We start from the raw sequence: 16,935 nt of genomic DNA on the forward strand, positions 1-16,935 counted from the left end.
TGTAAAAAATACATGATTACAAAAAACTTGATTGACAACTAAGCAGCATACCTACTATGGGTTTCAGAGACAGTGCAAGCACGTTTTTGGGCAATACCTATTTCTGTAACGAACACTCGTATCAGAACGAGATTTTGTATAGTGCATTACAACCCAGTGCCGTAATTTATAAGGGTATCGTGAATCACTAATCGTAAAGAATAACGACACTTGTCCTTGTACCAGAGACAAAAACTCCATTATGCAGAATGGATACGAACACGCGTATAAAGCTCCACCTACCCTCTCCCCCCCCCTCCACCGCCACCCCTTTCCTTCGTTCCTTCGCCTTCCTTTCTCTCTCTCTCTCTCTCTCTCTCTCTCCGCTCTCTCTCTCTCTCTCTCTCCTCTCTCTCTCTTTCTCTCTCTCTCTCTGTTGCCATTCGGTATGTGTTGACCCTCCAAACTGGTATAAGACTACACACAAAACGTTGAATTGGTGAAATTAGGCTATGTATTGGAAGTATATACTATACATAATTATTAAAGTAATTTTATCATTATTGCATTACTATGACAACTAGAATTCATGGAAACTTTATAATAATGAAACAGCGTATGTGTGAAGCCTCCAGTAATGTTACATTTATTTCTGGCATACGGTTATTAAAGAAATTCAGAATACTAATATAGACTGAAATCTATTAAAAGTGCTAGCAAAGCGCAAAAAAGCGAAAAAAAAAAAAAAATTGATATAATTCACTTCTCGTAGTCCGTTCCTCTATGCACTTATCCATAGTCGTTCCTCTATGGTTTTCGGCAGCCAGATGTACGAAAACGTTAGAAACATTGATTGTATCTACTTTAGAATATCTGTAGTTTTCGGGGTAATTTGGTTGCAAAAAAGGGATAATATATGAATTAAATTAAAATGTTAATAACAAAGTAAATTTAAACTAAATAACGAGTAAAGTAAACAATTTAGGGAATAAAACTTTGCAGTTTCGTCGTCTGCTGTTCGTAACTGTGTTTGTGGCGCGTCGCTTAGGAACCAGCAACAGTACGGGTTAAGTGCAATGTGGAGTGAACTGAGACCAAAATGTGTATAATAATTAAATAAGCACTGTGGAGTTTCAGTTGTGATGGCAGTAAGGATAAAAACCGCCGATTACAAGGTAAGAATGAATTCAGTTCAAACCATAACCCCGGGAATAACAAGTTTCATACTTTCACTAATATAGGCAACAAAATGTTATTGTGCTGATTACAACTGCAATCTTGAGTAAGATCAATAAACGTTACATATATACGCTAACATTGTTCAAATGAGTGCTGGGAAGGCTGGGGAAAGATGGTTGCCGTCACTGATCAGAACCTGTACATCCACACAGTAGCCGCCATATTGGATTTCAAAACTGCCTTGAAAACATATTTTACGAAGAGCTCACATGCTCATTTTAGTTCGTATGGGGCTTTCATATATCACATTATGTTGACGAAACTTCAATCTTTTAAATGGTATGCTTAGAGTTGCGATTGTATTCTTGTTTCACCAATTAAATATTGAGTGAATAAGACCCGTCCACCGTGGTGAGGGTTGGCCTTCCGTGGTGTTTTACCCTATTTCGCCGTGGTTGGCAGGGGGAAATACCAGCGACTACCAACCCTTATCACGGTGGACAGGTCTTATTCACTCGATATTTAAATGGTGAAACAAGAATACAATTACAACTCCAAGCATACCATTCAAAAGATTGAAGTTTCGTCAACATAATGTGATATATGAAAGCCCCATACGAACTAAAATAAGCTTGTGACGCTCCTCATAAAATATGTTTTCAAGGCAGTTTTGAAATCCAATATGGCAGCTACTGTGTGGATGTACAGGTTCTGATCAGTGACGACCACCATCATTCCCAGCCTTCCCAGCACTCATTTGAACAATGTTAGCGTATATATGTAACGTTTATTGATCTTACTCAAGATTGCAGTTGTAATCAGCACAATAAAACAACATTTTGTTGCCTATATTACTGAAAGTATGAAACTTTTTATTCCCGGGGTGGGGTCATGGTTTGAACTGAATTCATTTTTACCTTGTAATCGGTGGGTTTTATCCTTACTGCATCACAACTGAAACTCCACAGTGCTTATTTGATTGCTATTATACACATTTTGGTCTCAATTCACTCCACATTGCACTTTAATCAAGTTGCTGTTCCTGGTTCCTAAGCACGCGCCACAAACACAGTTACGAACAGCAGATGACAAAACTGCCAAGTTTTATTCCCTAAATTGTTTACTTGTTATTTAGTTCAACTTTACTTTGTTATTTAAAAATTTTAATTTAATTCATGTATATTTGCAACCAAATTACCCCCAAAAATTACAGATATTTCTAAAGTAGATACAATCCAATGTTTCTAACCTTGTCGTACATCTGGCTGCCGAAAACCATAGAGGAACGACTATGGATAAGTGGATTATATATATTTTTTTTTTTTGCTTTTTTGTTTTTGCCAGCACTTTTCATTGATTTAAGTCTATATTAGTATTTTGAATTTCTTTAATAACTGTATGCCAGAAATAAATGTAACCTTTAAGGTTTGCATGCTAAGAATGGCAAAATCATCGTTGCCACATTAGTGGAAGCTTCTCACGTACGCCGATTCATTATTATAAACTGTTTCCATGAATTCTAGTTGTCATAGTAATGCAATAATGATAAAATTGCTTTAATATTTATGTATACTATATACTTCCAGTACATAGCCTAATTTCACCAATTTCAACGTTTTGTGTGTAGTCATACCCAGTTTGGAGGGTGAACACACCAAATGGCAACAGAGAGAGAGAGAGAGAGAGAAAGGAAGGCGAAGGAACGAAGAAGGAAAGGGGTGGCGGTGGAGGGGGGGGTTTAGGTGGAGCTTTTCACGCGTGTTCGTATCCATTTCTTCTTAATGGAGTTTTTCTCTTGGTACAAGGACAAGTGTCGTTATTCTTTACGATTAGTGATTCATGATACCCTTATAAATTACAGCACTGGATGTAATGCACTATAGTAAAATCTCGTTCTGATACGAGGGTTCGTTACAGAAATAGATATTGCCCAAAAACGTGCTTGCACTGTCGCTGAAACCCATAGTAGGTATGGTGTTTAGTTGTCAATCAAGTTTTTTGTAAAGTATTTTTTACAAGCTAGCTATTGAATAAATTTGTATTTTTCTCAATCAACACATATGCCCCTTGATGCTAACTTTCCTCTTAACGACTTTCTGGTCATTGCAAATTCATCCCCTATAATTTCTTATGGTGCGAAAACAGAGGCCCAGGGAGGCCGGAAACGATTGTGTCACACTACGGCGGTAATCTGGCAATAAACATCTTCATATATCCAAAAAGTAAATAATAAAAGATATATGCGCATTACAATTATAACAATTACATGAATAGCTGATAATCTGTATGAATAACGGGTAAACTGTTCTGCAAGAAAGTTGAGTAAAGCAATTATTTACAATAGGTACGAAAGCCAAGATGTCGTGATGTCATAATACAGAACTTAAACGAATGTTCTAATTCCAAAAAATAATTACTTAAATTTGAGTCTGAATCGAGTTACTTTTTCAATAACGAATATTTTCAAATTAATCATCATAAATATGTGAAATATTGATGTTTTACTATTTATTTAAAAAATTATCGAAGTGCACGCTTCGTCGTCGTCTTCTACCAAAACAGTTGTTTACTAACAAACGTGCTGGTAAGTTTCCGTGTTCCGATTGCTGTGATGAAAGTGCCCCAGCGTCTGTGGGTACAAGTGGTGTGCGGATTTATTACAGGAAATGGGAAGTTTATTGACTCAAGCGACTCCGTAAACATCGAGATGGTGTCAATCTTCTAAATATTTCGAGTTGTAAGTAAAAATGTTGAAAGCGTTTTGGTGAGATTTGGACTGCCGTGTACACCCTTTTCACTACCCTCTGTTTAAATCTTAAAATTTGGCCTTAATTTCTAACTTTGTAGAAAATACTTACTTCGAAAGGAGAGTAGAGGTCTTTAGCTCCGCTTCTCACCAACAAGAAGTTGCGACTGATGCCCATCTCCGGTGTCAGGACGCGTTATAATGTACTTTTTTTGGGGTGGTACACATTGATCGTACATGGTCCACCCCTGTATCATGCAGTGTTTTACCCTATGAACCCCTGGGGGTTACAGTCGTCCAAATAAATATTACTTAAAATTCTTGTTCGGGAGGTAAAACTGCATTGAAAAATCACAACTGCCATATTCTAGGCTGCAGCAGAATAGTAATATAGATCTACCCCAGTCCCTTGAAGGTGAATGCAAAAACATACATTAGACAGTTGACATCATATCCATAATCTAGTGACAAACACTGGTTTTTAGGTATAAAAGTTAGGTTAGGTTGTGTCCTCGCTGCCTACAACTGAGAACAAGTTTGGGGATTACAATAAAGTATGCTTTATGGTAAGACGATAAGTCCCTGGGGGAAAGAACCGTTTTCTTAAAATTAACACTAAATGATAGAATTTTCAAATGAAAAATATTAAGCAAAAATAATCAGTGCTCGACTTAGCCGAGTGGATTGACATACCTAATCTGGATTGGGTAAAGCTTTACAATAGTTGCGCAGCCTGATTCCCACCCCTTGCTCTGTATTCACTCCAAAAACAATGATTGGGTATAAAGTAGGATGTAATTTTCTGATACTTCAGTTATTAGATACAATTTTGCAAGCTGCCAATAGTCGCGTTTATCATGAATTCAGTCTTTCTGATACTGCATTTTATTATGTAATTTTTAAATAATGAGATTCTAAGAAAATTTGTAATATCCCATAGCAACCCAAAGTTCCCCCCCCCCCCCCCCCCCCCCCCCCCCCCCCCCCCCCCCCCACCCCCCCCCCCCCCCCCCCCCCCCCCCCCCCCCCCCCCCCCCCCCCCCCCTTCTCTCTAACAGTAATCATGGACAACACACTTATTGGAATACTGCTCTTGAGATGGGCAGAAACAAATTAAGTGAAACATAGCTTGCGCATATTAGCTTAGCTTAACCTCCTCAAATTTAACACGACTTACTGAAGGTACCACAGCCATCCTGGTGCGTTGTTAGCATGAAATGGAATCCATCCTAACAAAATCAAATTCATTGTAGGGTGCTGTGTCATACCTTAATGAGTCCGTTTGCCTCCCTTTGAACACCCCCCCCCCCCGCCCCCCCCCCCACCCCCCCAACTTGAGTGGATCTCAGGTGCTCCCCTTTTGACACTCACGGGTAAAACTGAAGACTACTACCGTACACCTCTGGTTTGGTAACTATCAGTTTACATGCAAACTGAGCACCATGTTTAGTACCAACCCTTTTGATGAACCAAAAAATTTAAGCAAAAGATTGTAAATATAAACACACACCACCAAAGGCATAGACATAAACAAAAACATAACCAAAAGAAAGTTGCTGACTGGCAAGAACCATCCCACAGTACAGTTTTAGCCGTCAGTTTTACCCAACAGTAAAGGAAGAAGTCGGGAGAAGTATAGACATGCTGCCTTGTACTAAGAAATAAAGCAATTCTAATTGAACATTTATGTTCAGACGTCACACTTTTAGTTGACTGGCATTACTTATACATTTGTGTGGTAAGCATAAAAAAAAAAAAGTAGATACATTCTCTACTCGGGGTATGAAAGTTGGTATGCATTGAGACTGAGACAAGTTTTTTTTTACATTTCAGATTTTTCTCCACGTGGTGGTGGTGGCGGCGGCGGCGGTGGCAGAGGATTCTCCCCTCGCGGAGGTGGTGGAAGAGGCTTTTCACCTAGAGGAGGTGGTGGTGGAGGACGTGGAGGTGGTGGTGGAGGACGTGGAGGTGGTGGTGGGACGTGGAGGTGGATTTGGTGGAAGAGGAGGAGGTCGAGGTGGATTTGGTGGAAGAGGAGGAGGAGGAGGAGGATCGAGGTGGATTTGGTGGAAGAGGAGGAGGTCGTGGAGGAGGAGGAAGAGGTAAATTTTTTTTAATGTTTGTTAGTTGTTTGACATCTGCTTATTAACTCTGCAGTATAAATTTCTTTATATTTACTATCACTCATATATAGGAAGGGTGCTGTATGAGTTTCATGGAAATTGTCACTTATAAGTATTATTGCTTTTAGTTCTCATTTGATATTTGTAATCAATCATGTTAATTTATTGCTAGTTTCCTTCTAAAATTTTTTTGTATGATAATTATATATTTTGTAACATGGAACTTACCCAGCAGATATATACTTAGCTATAGACTCCGTCGTCCCCGACAGAAATTCGAATTTCGCGGCACACGCTGCAGGTAGGTCAGGTGATCTACCGCCCCTGCCGCTGGGTGGCAGGAATAGGAACGATTACCGTTCTAGAACCAGATTTTCTTTCGCGGTAGTGTCAACATACGTTGTTGCTACCTCCTGAACTTGATTTTCGTGTTTTCATCGCCATCGACCTTGACTGGGCTGTCTTTTGCAGGGAAGTTACTGGGTCTTTGGTTTGGCATACGCGTTTTATTAACTTTTTAATGAATTGGCTTCGAAATTTCGAAGAATATATTACGTGAAACTACCGAATTCTTCGGTAGACACTTATATTTTGCAATAAGGGAAATATTGATTTTTTTTTTCACTAATACGTGTATAAGTGTTAGAACTTGATGAAGGAAATATAAGATCTAACTTCCTACTTTAGGAAGTCAGAAAGCATATAACTAGATACGCATTCCTTTTAGAAGCTTTAAGAGCTCTCGTACTAACGAGCAGTTAGAGTATTGACAATTCTAGTAGTTGTTGCATCCTCATCACCTTCTTACTCCACAGAATCTACATATTCATATGTGCAAATTTGAAGATAAATGGATGAGCTCAAAGGCGAGCTCTAAAAAGGTAAGAAGTGAATATAGTGTTCCCAGTGCAGTGGAGGGGTGCGTCTGATCGGCTCCGTAGCGCTTCCATGGCCTAGACTCTTCCAAACTCCCAGACCCAGTGGAGGAGGAAAGTCGACAGCCGCAGAAGGTTAGGGAGAACCCCCACCTCCGGTCAGGCGTCCCCTCGGCAGGTTCTGTAGAACGTCCCAGACTGCCAAGGATAGCCATTGATAAGGCATCCTTAAAAAAGTGCGTCTCTTCATCTTACATCCGAAAAGACGAAGAATGTATGTTTGGAGTGATGATCTAGCGCGTTCTCTGAAAACTAAGAGAACACTGAGCAAGAGCCAGCCCGCTGCCAGGAAGCCGCGTTCCAGCAAGCTAGCGTGAGCTACGTTCCTATAGCCAGCAGCGAGGCGCGTTCCAGCTAACAGAACCTAGCGCGAGCCGCGTTCCTACAAACCAAACGCGAGCCGCGTTCTAGAAAATTTTTCTTGCGCAAGGCGCCTTCAAAGAGACAAAGCGCCAGCCTGGCGCAAATTGGCGCCAGAAAAACAGACGGCTAGAGCAAGGAGCCTTACAGTAGAGTGGCAATCAGAACGATCCTTCCATTGAACGTTTCCGGGCAAGAGGCTCTTTCTAAAAGGGGTCTAGTAGGCGCTCGGAACTGTCAGGGCGCACGGGACCTTCCACCGCAAGCGGAACGTTCCAGGAGCGAGTCTCCTTTCTAGCGTGCGGAACATTCCAGGCGCTAGGTGCAAGGATCCAGGCACCAGAATATCCTTTCTCTATCGTGCCTCGCAGGGAAAGAAGGTAGTAGAGTATCTGTGTATGAGAATACGATACGGCAAATCATAAGCACCATACCGTAGTTACTTCTTTGCTGAGCAAACTCAGTTACCAGTATCCTTCCAGGAATTTCCTAGGAAGGACTACGCTTAAAGGGATTGTTAAGACAACACCTACTTAGCTTCTAGATTTATCGAGTCTTGTTTCGCTTAGATATGCATTATAAGAACTTCTTCCTGAAGTTCGATAATAATTTTATAAGATTTCCTTTATTAAATGGAGTAGCTGGCAACTCTGGAAGAGTAAGGCCAGTCGGCTAACGAGACTGCTATCGCTTAGACACCAACGCAGTATCATGTAGGTGTCGGTCATGAGTGGTCGGTAACATGTCTCTCTCCTGCGGGATGGAATGAATAACCGTGTGTCTCCCCTACAATCGTGGTTTTAGCTCGGATTGAGGGGATAGTTAAGCAAAACATAAATAAAATATTGTCTGCCTTTTGCTAAGAAGCTTTCAATAAGAAAGATATTTAACAACTTTCAATGCTGTTTACCGTAGGTAACATTTTTAAAGGATTCTAACGCAGCGGATTTCTATATTGTATAATGCTCTCATGCTTACGAAAGCATGGCATTATTAGAGTACATGCTTAGTGAGAAGATGAATGTAGTAGAGAATTCACTTTAAGACTACGGTATGGTCAAGTCTTATGCACATACCGAGGTTAACTACAGAATTCCTAGTATCCTTACAAAGGTTTTTCCTAGATTAAGCTGTTTTACCACAATGTGACAGTATTATAAAGGATTCTAATACAGGCAGCGCGCTATATATATAATTCTCTTCATCCTTTCGAGAAACGCACACAACTTTTTTTAAATTCGGATATTGCTCAAGAGAAGTTGGGTGAGTCGGATGGGAAACATTCTCTTAGTGGCAGAAGTTGTTTCCCTGAATGGACTATACTACGTATATAAAAGTTTTTTCCCACTAAGAACGGAATTAACATGTGAAGGATGTCGGGTACCATAAAGGCATAGATTGTTATGGCACATAACCTAAAAAGAACTAGAAGGAAGCGCCAGCCTGGCGCAAATTGCGCCAGAAGCGCCTGCCGCGCCAGAAGCACCATCCAAGATATTTTCTCGTTTTAGCGAGTTATTAACCTAAGAGTCCAGTAGCCTCTCGGACAGCAGGCTCGGTAACGGCAAGATTCGTTCCTGATTTCGTTACCCATTTAATCGAAAAGGGGTCGCTTACAAGGAATGATGAAATGATTTATTTTAATCACTTAGGCCAATTCCACGACTCTCTCATATCGCAAAGAGCATCGAGAATCTTTTTTCGCCCCTGTTCGCGTAACAAAAGAGAACCTATTTGGGAACAGACACGGAACGTAACGATCCTTAAGAGGTTCGTGCAAGATTTTGCATGTCCGTGAGAACCTTCTCGATCGAAGATAATAACTGTTAACGTATGTCTAACATTTATTGAAAAGATTGTGAGAACCTGCGGAAAGTCTTCTTCATAGATCTCTTTGTAAGGTAGAAGACGAACAGGCTTCCTTTAGACTGCTTCTTTTTTCCTCGAACCAAGAGAGGTAGCAAATATAAGACATCTTTAAATTTAAAGAAGGGGAATAAACTTTTTAGCCTTTTTTTCCCCTAGTTATAAATTCTTTAACAGATATTAAGATAACTGGGCGTCAAGGAAGAGAGGATGTAGGCCTCATTTTGGCCTTAGAGAGGTTGGATTCACAGAAGTCACGTTCTTCTCACAGCATGTTTCGTAAGGCTTTTCCAAGAGTATCTGGATATTCTATCAGAAACCTATTATAAATAGACCTATAAAAACCTCTCCACTCTGAGTCTGTCGCGTGCAGACTGACCAGAAGTGGACATGAATGAGAGGTTTTTTTCAAGGTAAAATGACAATAGTCATGGCTAAGACATAGAATTGCTGCAGATCGTGCTAGATGGAATGAGGAAACTGTCCTCTTTCGATACCTCTGTAACCACCACAGCGAGGGTTTTTTCTTCACTTTCAGAGGGAAGAATCACCTATGTATATATCTGCTATCAAAGAACGCAGTAAAGGCCATACTCTGTCTCTACAAAGGGAATTGAGATAACAGAGGATTAAGATCTTCTGGGATCTTATACGATACCGCAATACGACAAGAGTAGGATATCATGTACTTCGAATGGGATTTTTTTTTTGTGGCCACAGATTCCCGTGTTCCGACAAAAATGGAACTGCTCCTCATCAAACTTCTTTGAGGAAGTTGTTAAGAAGGAATTCTTTGTTTCTCTTAGCCCTAAAATACGACCAAGAAGACAAGTGAATTTTTTGTGCATTGGAATCTCGCATCAGATTCAATGGAGACTCGGCAATAGTTCTTGCCAGCATAGTATGTCTGGCAAAAGAAATAAATCCCTCTATTCCTGACGCAACGCTTTCAGATAGAAGTTTAGTTGCCCAGGCAGGTACTTACATTTTCATCTACAGAAGAAGAGATGGTTTAAACGTTTGCCTACAGAGTCTTCGGGGTGCGATGAGGCTCAAAATGCTTCCCGAGAGGTATTCAGAAGGATACAATAAGAGCTAGAAATCAGGGTTCCGCCCAATTTCAGCTCAGAGTCTCCTTCGACTTCCAGACTCCTTCCCTTCCTTCGGCAAGGATAGGGAAGATTCTGCAACGAGGAACCTCATCAACATGTAAGAAGAGATCTCGTTAGCAAAAGAAGTGTTCACGAAGGATCCTCCTCGGAGGAAGACTCTTCTCTCGTATTGTGTTAGATATCCTGTCGTCTACTGGGTGTAGCTGACTAAAATCACCTCCCCTTGCCAGGGGCCAAAAGCTCAAAGGGGAAGAATTTCTTCCACCCTTCTCCAGTCTCCTGATAAACTATGTGGTTGTTCAGGACTCTCGGACAATGTAGCGCCAGCCAAGCGCCAAAATGCCAATACAGGCGAAAAACGCCAGAGGCGGACAGTTCCAAGGAAACTCTGTCATGGTCGGATACTGAGAAGGAGCGGGCCTCCAACCTGGCGCAAATGCACCAGAGGCGAACAAATCGGACAGATATTAGAGTGTCCGATGTGGACATTGCCAGACAGCCTAGAGACTCTTCCAAGCTCGAAGCTCCAGCAAAGTGTGGAGGAGCCAGCCAGGCGCGAGGCGCCAGCCAGGCTCTAGGAGCCAGCCAGGCGCCATCCAGGTGCCAGGCTCCTTTCAAGGCTAGGCTCCAGTCAGGATTGAGGATCCATCCAGACCGCAAGGCTCCTTCCAGTAAAGAGAAACCTAAAGCTCTGTCATGTAAGAGTCTAGTCCCCATTGATATGATACAGGTAAGACTCTGCCATGTAAGTGGGTCAGCCCCCATTGGCACGATCCGAGAAGGCTCTGTCGTGTAAGCGGGCTAGCCCCCATTGACATGATCCAGAAGGGTTTGTCAGTCATAGGTCCCTACCTCGCTGAAACTCTTGAGGCATGCAGACTCATAAGACAGTAATCATGAAGTCTTCTGCCAGGCTCCAGTGCCTTCCAGGCGCAAGGAAGCACCAGCCAGCCCACGCAAGGCTCCAGCCAGCACCAGGCGCGAGGCGCTAGCCAGGAAGGAGGAGCCAATCAGGCACCAGCCAGGCGCGAGGCGCCATCTAGGCGCGAGGCTCTAGGCGCCCATTCAGGCGCAAGGCTCCCGCCAGGCGCTAGGCGCCTGCCAGGCACGAAGCGCTAGCAGCTCCAGGCTTCACCCAGAAGAGATCTATATCAAAGAACGCCCTGGCCTTCTTTGAGACATTGTGATCTCCTAAGCACTTGATAGTGCATTGATGATTCCTTCAAACAGCTGAGAATTAAAAGTGCATGAAGTGCGAGCTTTTCCGAATTCTTGTTCTTTCCCTAACAATATGTCATAAGGACATATTAGCTGTCACATACGGGAGATGCAACTCTGTGTTGACTTCCCATTATCCGAAGGATGTGCCCCCAAGATAACCTTCGAGGGTCCTTCTCTCTTGGTTGATACGTGTCTGCGGATACATTGCTGGGATAGGGCAGCAATACTGATCCTTAACTAGTGAGTTAAATTTTATTTAACGTCGTGTTTTTTCTTTGGGTTGTTTGAAAGGAGTTTGTAGATAACTCTTTTCAACTTGAGCACTAACCCTCGTGTTAGGATCAGGTGATCGGGAATCGGTGTTGTGCTCCTTAATTATGCCACTAGGCATAGGCATATTGTCGTGGCATAGGCATATTGTCATGTAAGAGGCTCTGTCGAGTAAATGGATAAGACCCCATCGACAGACCACAAGAACTCTTAGCCATAAGGTCACATCCCTCGCTGGAGGCTCTTGAGGCGAAGCAGATTCCTAGGCATTAGCCATGGAGTCTTCCGCCTGATCAAGTAGGAACCAAGGTTTTATTTATTTTATTACCTACAAGGTGGGTTGTTGTTTACCTGTCTATTCAGTAAATAGTTGTCTCTTTCCCAACCACCAAGGGTGTCAATCAGCTAAGTATATATCTGCTGGGTAAGTTCCATGTACAAAAATGATATTGTTAAGATACATAAAGTTTTGTACATACTTACCTGGCAGATATATACGATTGATGGCCACCCAACCCAACCTCCCCTCAGGAGACAGGTGGAAGAGAAAATCTGGTTCTAGAACGGTACTCGTTCCTATTCCTGCAACCAGCGGCAGGGGCGGTAGATCACCTGACCTACCTGCAGCGTGTGCCGCGAAATTCGAATTTCTGTCGGGGACGACGGAGTCTGTAGCTAAGTATATATCTGCCAGGTAAGTATGTACAAAACTTTATTGTATCTTAACAATATCATGTCAAGTGTCTAGAGATGTCAGACAAACCTTTTACTTGCATTTTATATGAGAAGTGTTTCTAGCAAGTCCATGGATATCTTCTCCATAGGACCTGTGGTGCCCACTCACCTGGTTGTGTAGTCAGCTTAGTTCCTTTTGTAGAGTAAAACATCTTCCCTATGGTACTCACAGGGCATGAGACTGACACTGAGTAGTAGTGGCTAGTTTCTTTAGCTTCAACTTGATTTCCTCCTGTTGGGCAGCAGCTCAGACTGAGTACATGCTGGACTGTTCCCAGACTGTAGGCTACACAATGAAGCACATAGTCATAGAGCTTCAGCTTATAAGATGCATCTCTTTCTGCTCTCCTTGTTATGGGAGATTGTTTTAAGAGCTGTAATCTGGATCCTTCATTTTTATTGGCCAAATTTTAGCTGCTTTTTTGTCTGTGTCACACTTCGTTCTCCAAATTTTCCTGTTTGACTGATATCTCGGACACATCCCAATCAGGCTTGGAGCCCTGTCAGTCTGTCATCCCCAGATATGTGTATTTGTAACACAAAAACGATTACTGCAGGAATTAGATATGAATGTAATCTTTAGGTTTCTCCAAAAAATGCATTCATCCCTTGAATAATGAAAACCTAATTTCATTTGGAGTTCATTTAAAATAATTTGGATATTCATGTCTAACCTTAACAGTTTCATCAACAGATTACAGCTTTTGATAAATAATAATACTTCATAAATACTGATTTGATTCCTAGGAAGAACAACACAAATTACTCCTTAAATGTTTTGATATCAATAGGTGGAATGAGAGGAGGCGCCAGGGTAATGATTGAACCCCATCGTCACGAAGGCATATTCATAGCTCGAGGGAAAGAAGACGTGTTAGTAACCAAAAACATGGTCGTAGGGGAAAGTGTGTATGGAGAGAAGAGAGTTAGTGTCGAGGTAAGTTGGGTTAGGATTCTGTAATAATTTGATTATTATTATTCAGAAGTTGAACCATATGGAACAAGCCCACAGGGGGCCATAGACTTAAAATTCAAGCTTCCAAGGAATATGGTGTTTATTTGGAAGAAGAGAAAATAAAGGAAATGCAGAAAGAGATCTCACTTGGTATAGAGAAACGGTAAACAATAAATGGATAATAATGTATTAAAATGCAAGAAGATTAGCATTAGTGTAGCAATGCATTGCTTTTTTGCTTGAAGTTTCAATTAGTAATTGACATCCTCATGGACTGTTCCACAGTCTAACAGTATTAGGAATAAAGGCCCCTGGAACTGAGAAGTTTTACAGCGAGGCACCTTTACTGCTGATTGGTGCTGCTTCATAATAGTAATATCCCGTAGGAGAGGAGCCAGTGCTGTAAGACACCTCACGCAATGTACGGTCATTGCTAAATTGTCTCCTCGTCCCCTAGCTGCAACCCCTTTCATTCCTTCTACTTTACTCTGTTCATATTCTCTTTCTTGTCTTACTTTCCACTCTCTCCTAACCATTGTTTCATCTTACAACTGCAAGGTTTTTCTCATGTTACATCTTTAAAACCTTTTTACTCACAGGTTTAGTGCTGAATGACCTCATAATTCCTAGCACTTGGCCTTTGGCCTAAATTTTAGATTTCATTCCATAATAGTAATAGGATAAAGTTGTATATTAAATCAGTAGACTTGAGTTATGTTTTTTATATCATCAAAAGATAAATGTACCCGTATTCTATTTAAGGATGGTGGTGAGAAGGTGGAATATCGTGTGTGGAACCCCTTCCGTTCAAAACTTGCTGCTGCAGTTGTTGGAGGAGTTGGAAATATATATATGCCTACGGGTAGTAAAGTTCTCTATTTGGGAGCAGCCAGTGGAACTACAGTTTCTCATGTCTCTGACGTTATTGGACCGGTAAGTTATTTCATCTAGTTGATTCACTCTGGTGTTTTAGGTGTATGTTGATAAGCCCTCGGTCTGTTTATATTTTATGTTCCAATAGTAACAGCCTGTTGTGAGCAACTTTCAAAATTAAAAAGGAATTGTATTTCAGGAAGGAGTTGTGTATGCTGTAGAGTTTTCACTACGATCAGGACGAGACTTGGTTAATATGGCTAAAAAACGTACCAATGTGGTACCAATTGAGGATGCTAGACATCCCCACAAATATCGAATGATTGTAGGAATGGTGGGACACCATATTTGCTGATGTCGCGCAGCCAGATCAGGCTCGTATTGTTGCCATCAATGCTCAACATTTCCTAAAGGTAAGACCCATGGAGTGTATGGGGACCAAAAAATTTGTGTGATATAATACAGTATTCGTTACCCATCTTTTTTTTTATTTATTTATTTATTTATTTATTTATCTATCATTCTTGTTTTTATAGTAAAGTGCTTCAGCTTTTGTATAGAAGCAGTGCTTCTGTAAATGTTCAGGATGGATAGGTAAACCTTTGGGTCCTTCTGTTTAATGAGGCATTTTGATGACCTCTTGATTATCAGCAAGGCATATAAAATTCACTGTTTTATTGTATTGTCTTATGGGATTGGGTTCTTTACAAGTGTTCAGTGGTAAACAGGATTTCACCTGTCTTAGGTCTAAAGTAAATGTCCCTCACTCAAGGGAAATGCTTATTTCATATAGCATTGTTTTATGTCCTTTGAATAGTGCAAAAGTTGGTGCACGCTCCAATTCAAGTACCCTTCCATTAAATTTTATTATATTTTAACTTGTGGTGCTCTTCACAGTATGGAACTTGTTCATTGGTGGCCCCCATTGTAATCTTGTAAGGAATATGTTGCTTGTGTCCAGATGAGACCTTTGAGTTAGTAAATTGAAAAGGGCAAAATACTATGTAGATCAAGTTGTCAAGAATATGATAGTGTACTAAACAAGGAATCTGATCTCCCAATTTGAGGATGCACTAACTTATATGTTACAGCATACCTTCTGTCCTCTCTGAGTTAAGAGTTTGTGGATGTGGTCTTCTTACCTATCAATAATAGTGCATGAGTACTATCTGTTTACTGTAAAACAGAGACTTGGAGAAGAATTGTCTCAACATCTGGGATCTTGATGTGGGAAGATTAATACTTTACCAAGGCTGAGGTTACTGTTTCACAATTTATGTTAGATTTTGTAGTGAGAATAATCATCAAACACTAGAGCTTTTGTTTATCTGTTGCAGGTCGGTGGACATTATGTTATCTCGATCAAAGCGAACTGCATTGACTCCACAGCTAGTGCTGAGGCAGTGTTTGCTGGCGAGATCAAGAAATTGCAACAAGACCAACTGAAGCCACAAGAACAGATCACTCTGGAACCTTATGAACGTGATCATGCTGTAGTTGTTGGTGTTTACAGACCACCAAAGAAAAACAAATAGTTATGTTATGTTGATAGATTTAATTATAGGGGACATGTATATTAAAACCCTTTTTTATGCTTTTTTTTATTTTAAACCTTTTGGTTTCCATATTTGTTAATGTTTAAAACGTGATATCAGAGATGTATTTTACCACATACATAATAAGTAACATTTATGAGTTTGAAATGTATTTAGATTTTACCAGTATGTTGGTAAGCTACTTTAAACAGGGACCCAATATTAAGAATGACTTCTTTTTTAATAAATGTGGTTTGATTATCCAACTAATTTTGTTCTTGAATTTTTATAATCCTTCGGCTCATTTAAAATGCTTAAAAGCTAGAGATGTGAGTGCCTGGTTGGATAAAGAAGAGATGCTATTTGCTGTCCTTGTAAGTGTTACGAGAATCATGGTGTTAATCTAAGTCAAAGTTCTTGACTCTCATAAGGCATCTGAAAAAGGTTGTGCTTAAATTCTTGAAAAAGATGCTAATAAGTATAAAATGAAAAGTGTTAAAAGAAAAAACGAAAGTATAAAGGAAAATATAGAATTGTGCAGGTTCTCACAAGTAAATTGTTGAATGTTGCCGCTGTAAAAAGAAGGAAAAGGAGGTGAATAAATTTTAAAGGATCATTTGATAATGTAACTTAATGTTCTATCTTTGTGTACTGTTGTTATTTTGGTGTGAAGGTCAACACTAAAGCCATAAGCTATAGACAGTTTATAGCATTGATTGTGAAAGGTTTGACAGCTTCTGCCTTTTAAATTATATGTTCAGAAACATTGCTTCACATTTCAAGAAAACTTAAATTGTCATGGGTGTGTTGAAAATTGAATTTAAACTTATAGCTTTGTCATATGGTTGTTTAAGTTGGGATTCTTTCTTTGAAACAGAAATACTACTGTGATGTGAATACTTCACTTCCTGTCAGGTAATGGAACTGACCTTGCACAATCAATTTAAACCTCCCAACTTGCTCTTATAGTTTGATTTTCACTGCTGATGTGAATAGCTGTCTTGGCCTTAGGCACTTTTGTCTGTTAAACCTTTTTAATTCCCATA

At 40.5% G+C, this 16,935-nt stretch overlaps 1 protein-coding gene across 1 annotated transcript; it reads left to right on the plus strand.

The window, feature by feature from the left end:
- Positions 1-5,887: 5,887 nt before the first annotated feature.
- LOC135206050 (rRNA 2'-O-methyltransferase fibrillarin-like) lies at positions 5,888-16,137 on the plus strand. The gene is given in 6 exon segments (XM_064237241.1): positions 5,888-6,006; positions 13,318-13,463; positions 14,244-14,414; positions 14,554-14,691; positions 14,693-14,767; positions 15,692-16,137. Coding segments are annotated over 5 exon segments (723 nt in total). The 5' UTR covers positions 5,888-6,006; positions 13,318-13,322; the 3' UTR covers positions 15,890-16,137.
- The last annotated feature ends 798 nt before the right edge of the window (positions 16,138-16,935 follow it).

The sequence above is a fragment of the Macrobrachium nipponense genome, chromosome 29 (assembly GCF_015104395.2).
Source record: "Macrobrachium nipponense isolate FS-2020 chromosome 29, ASM1510439v2, whole genome shotgun sequence".
In the NCBI taxonomy this organism is placed as follows: domain Eukaryota; kingdom Metazoa; phylum Arthropoda; class Malacostraca; order Decapoda; family Palaemonidae; genus Macrobrachium; species Macrobrachium nipponense.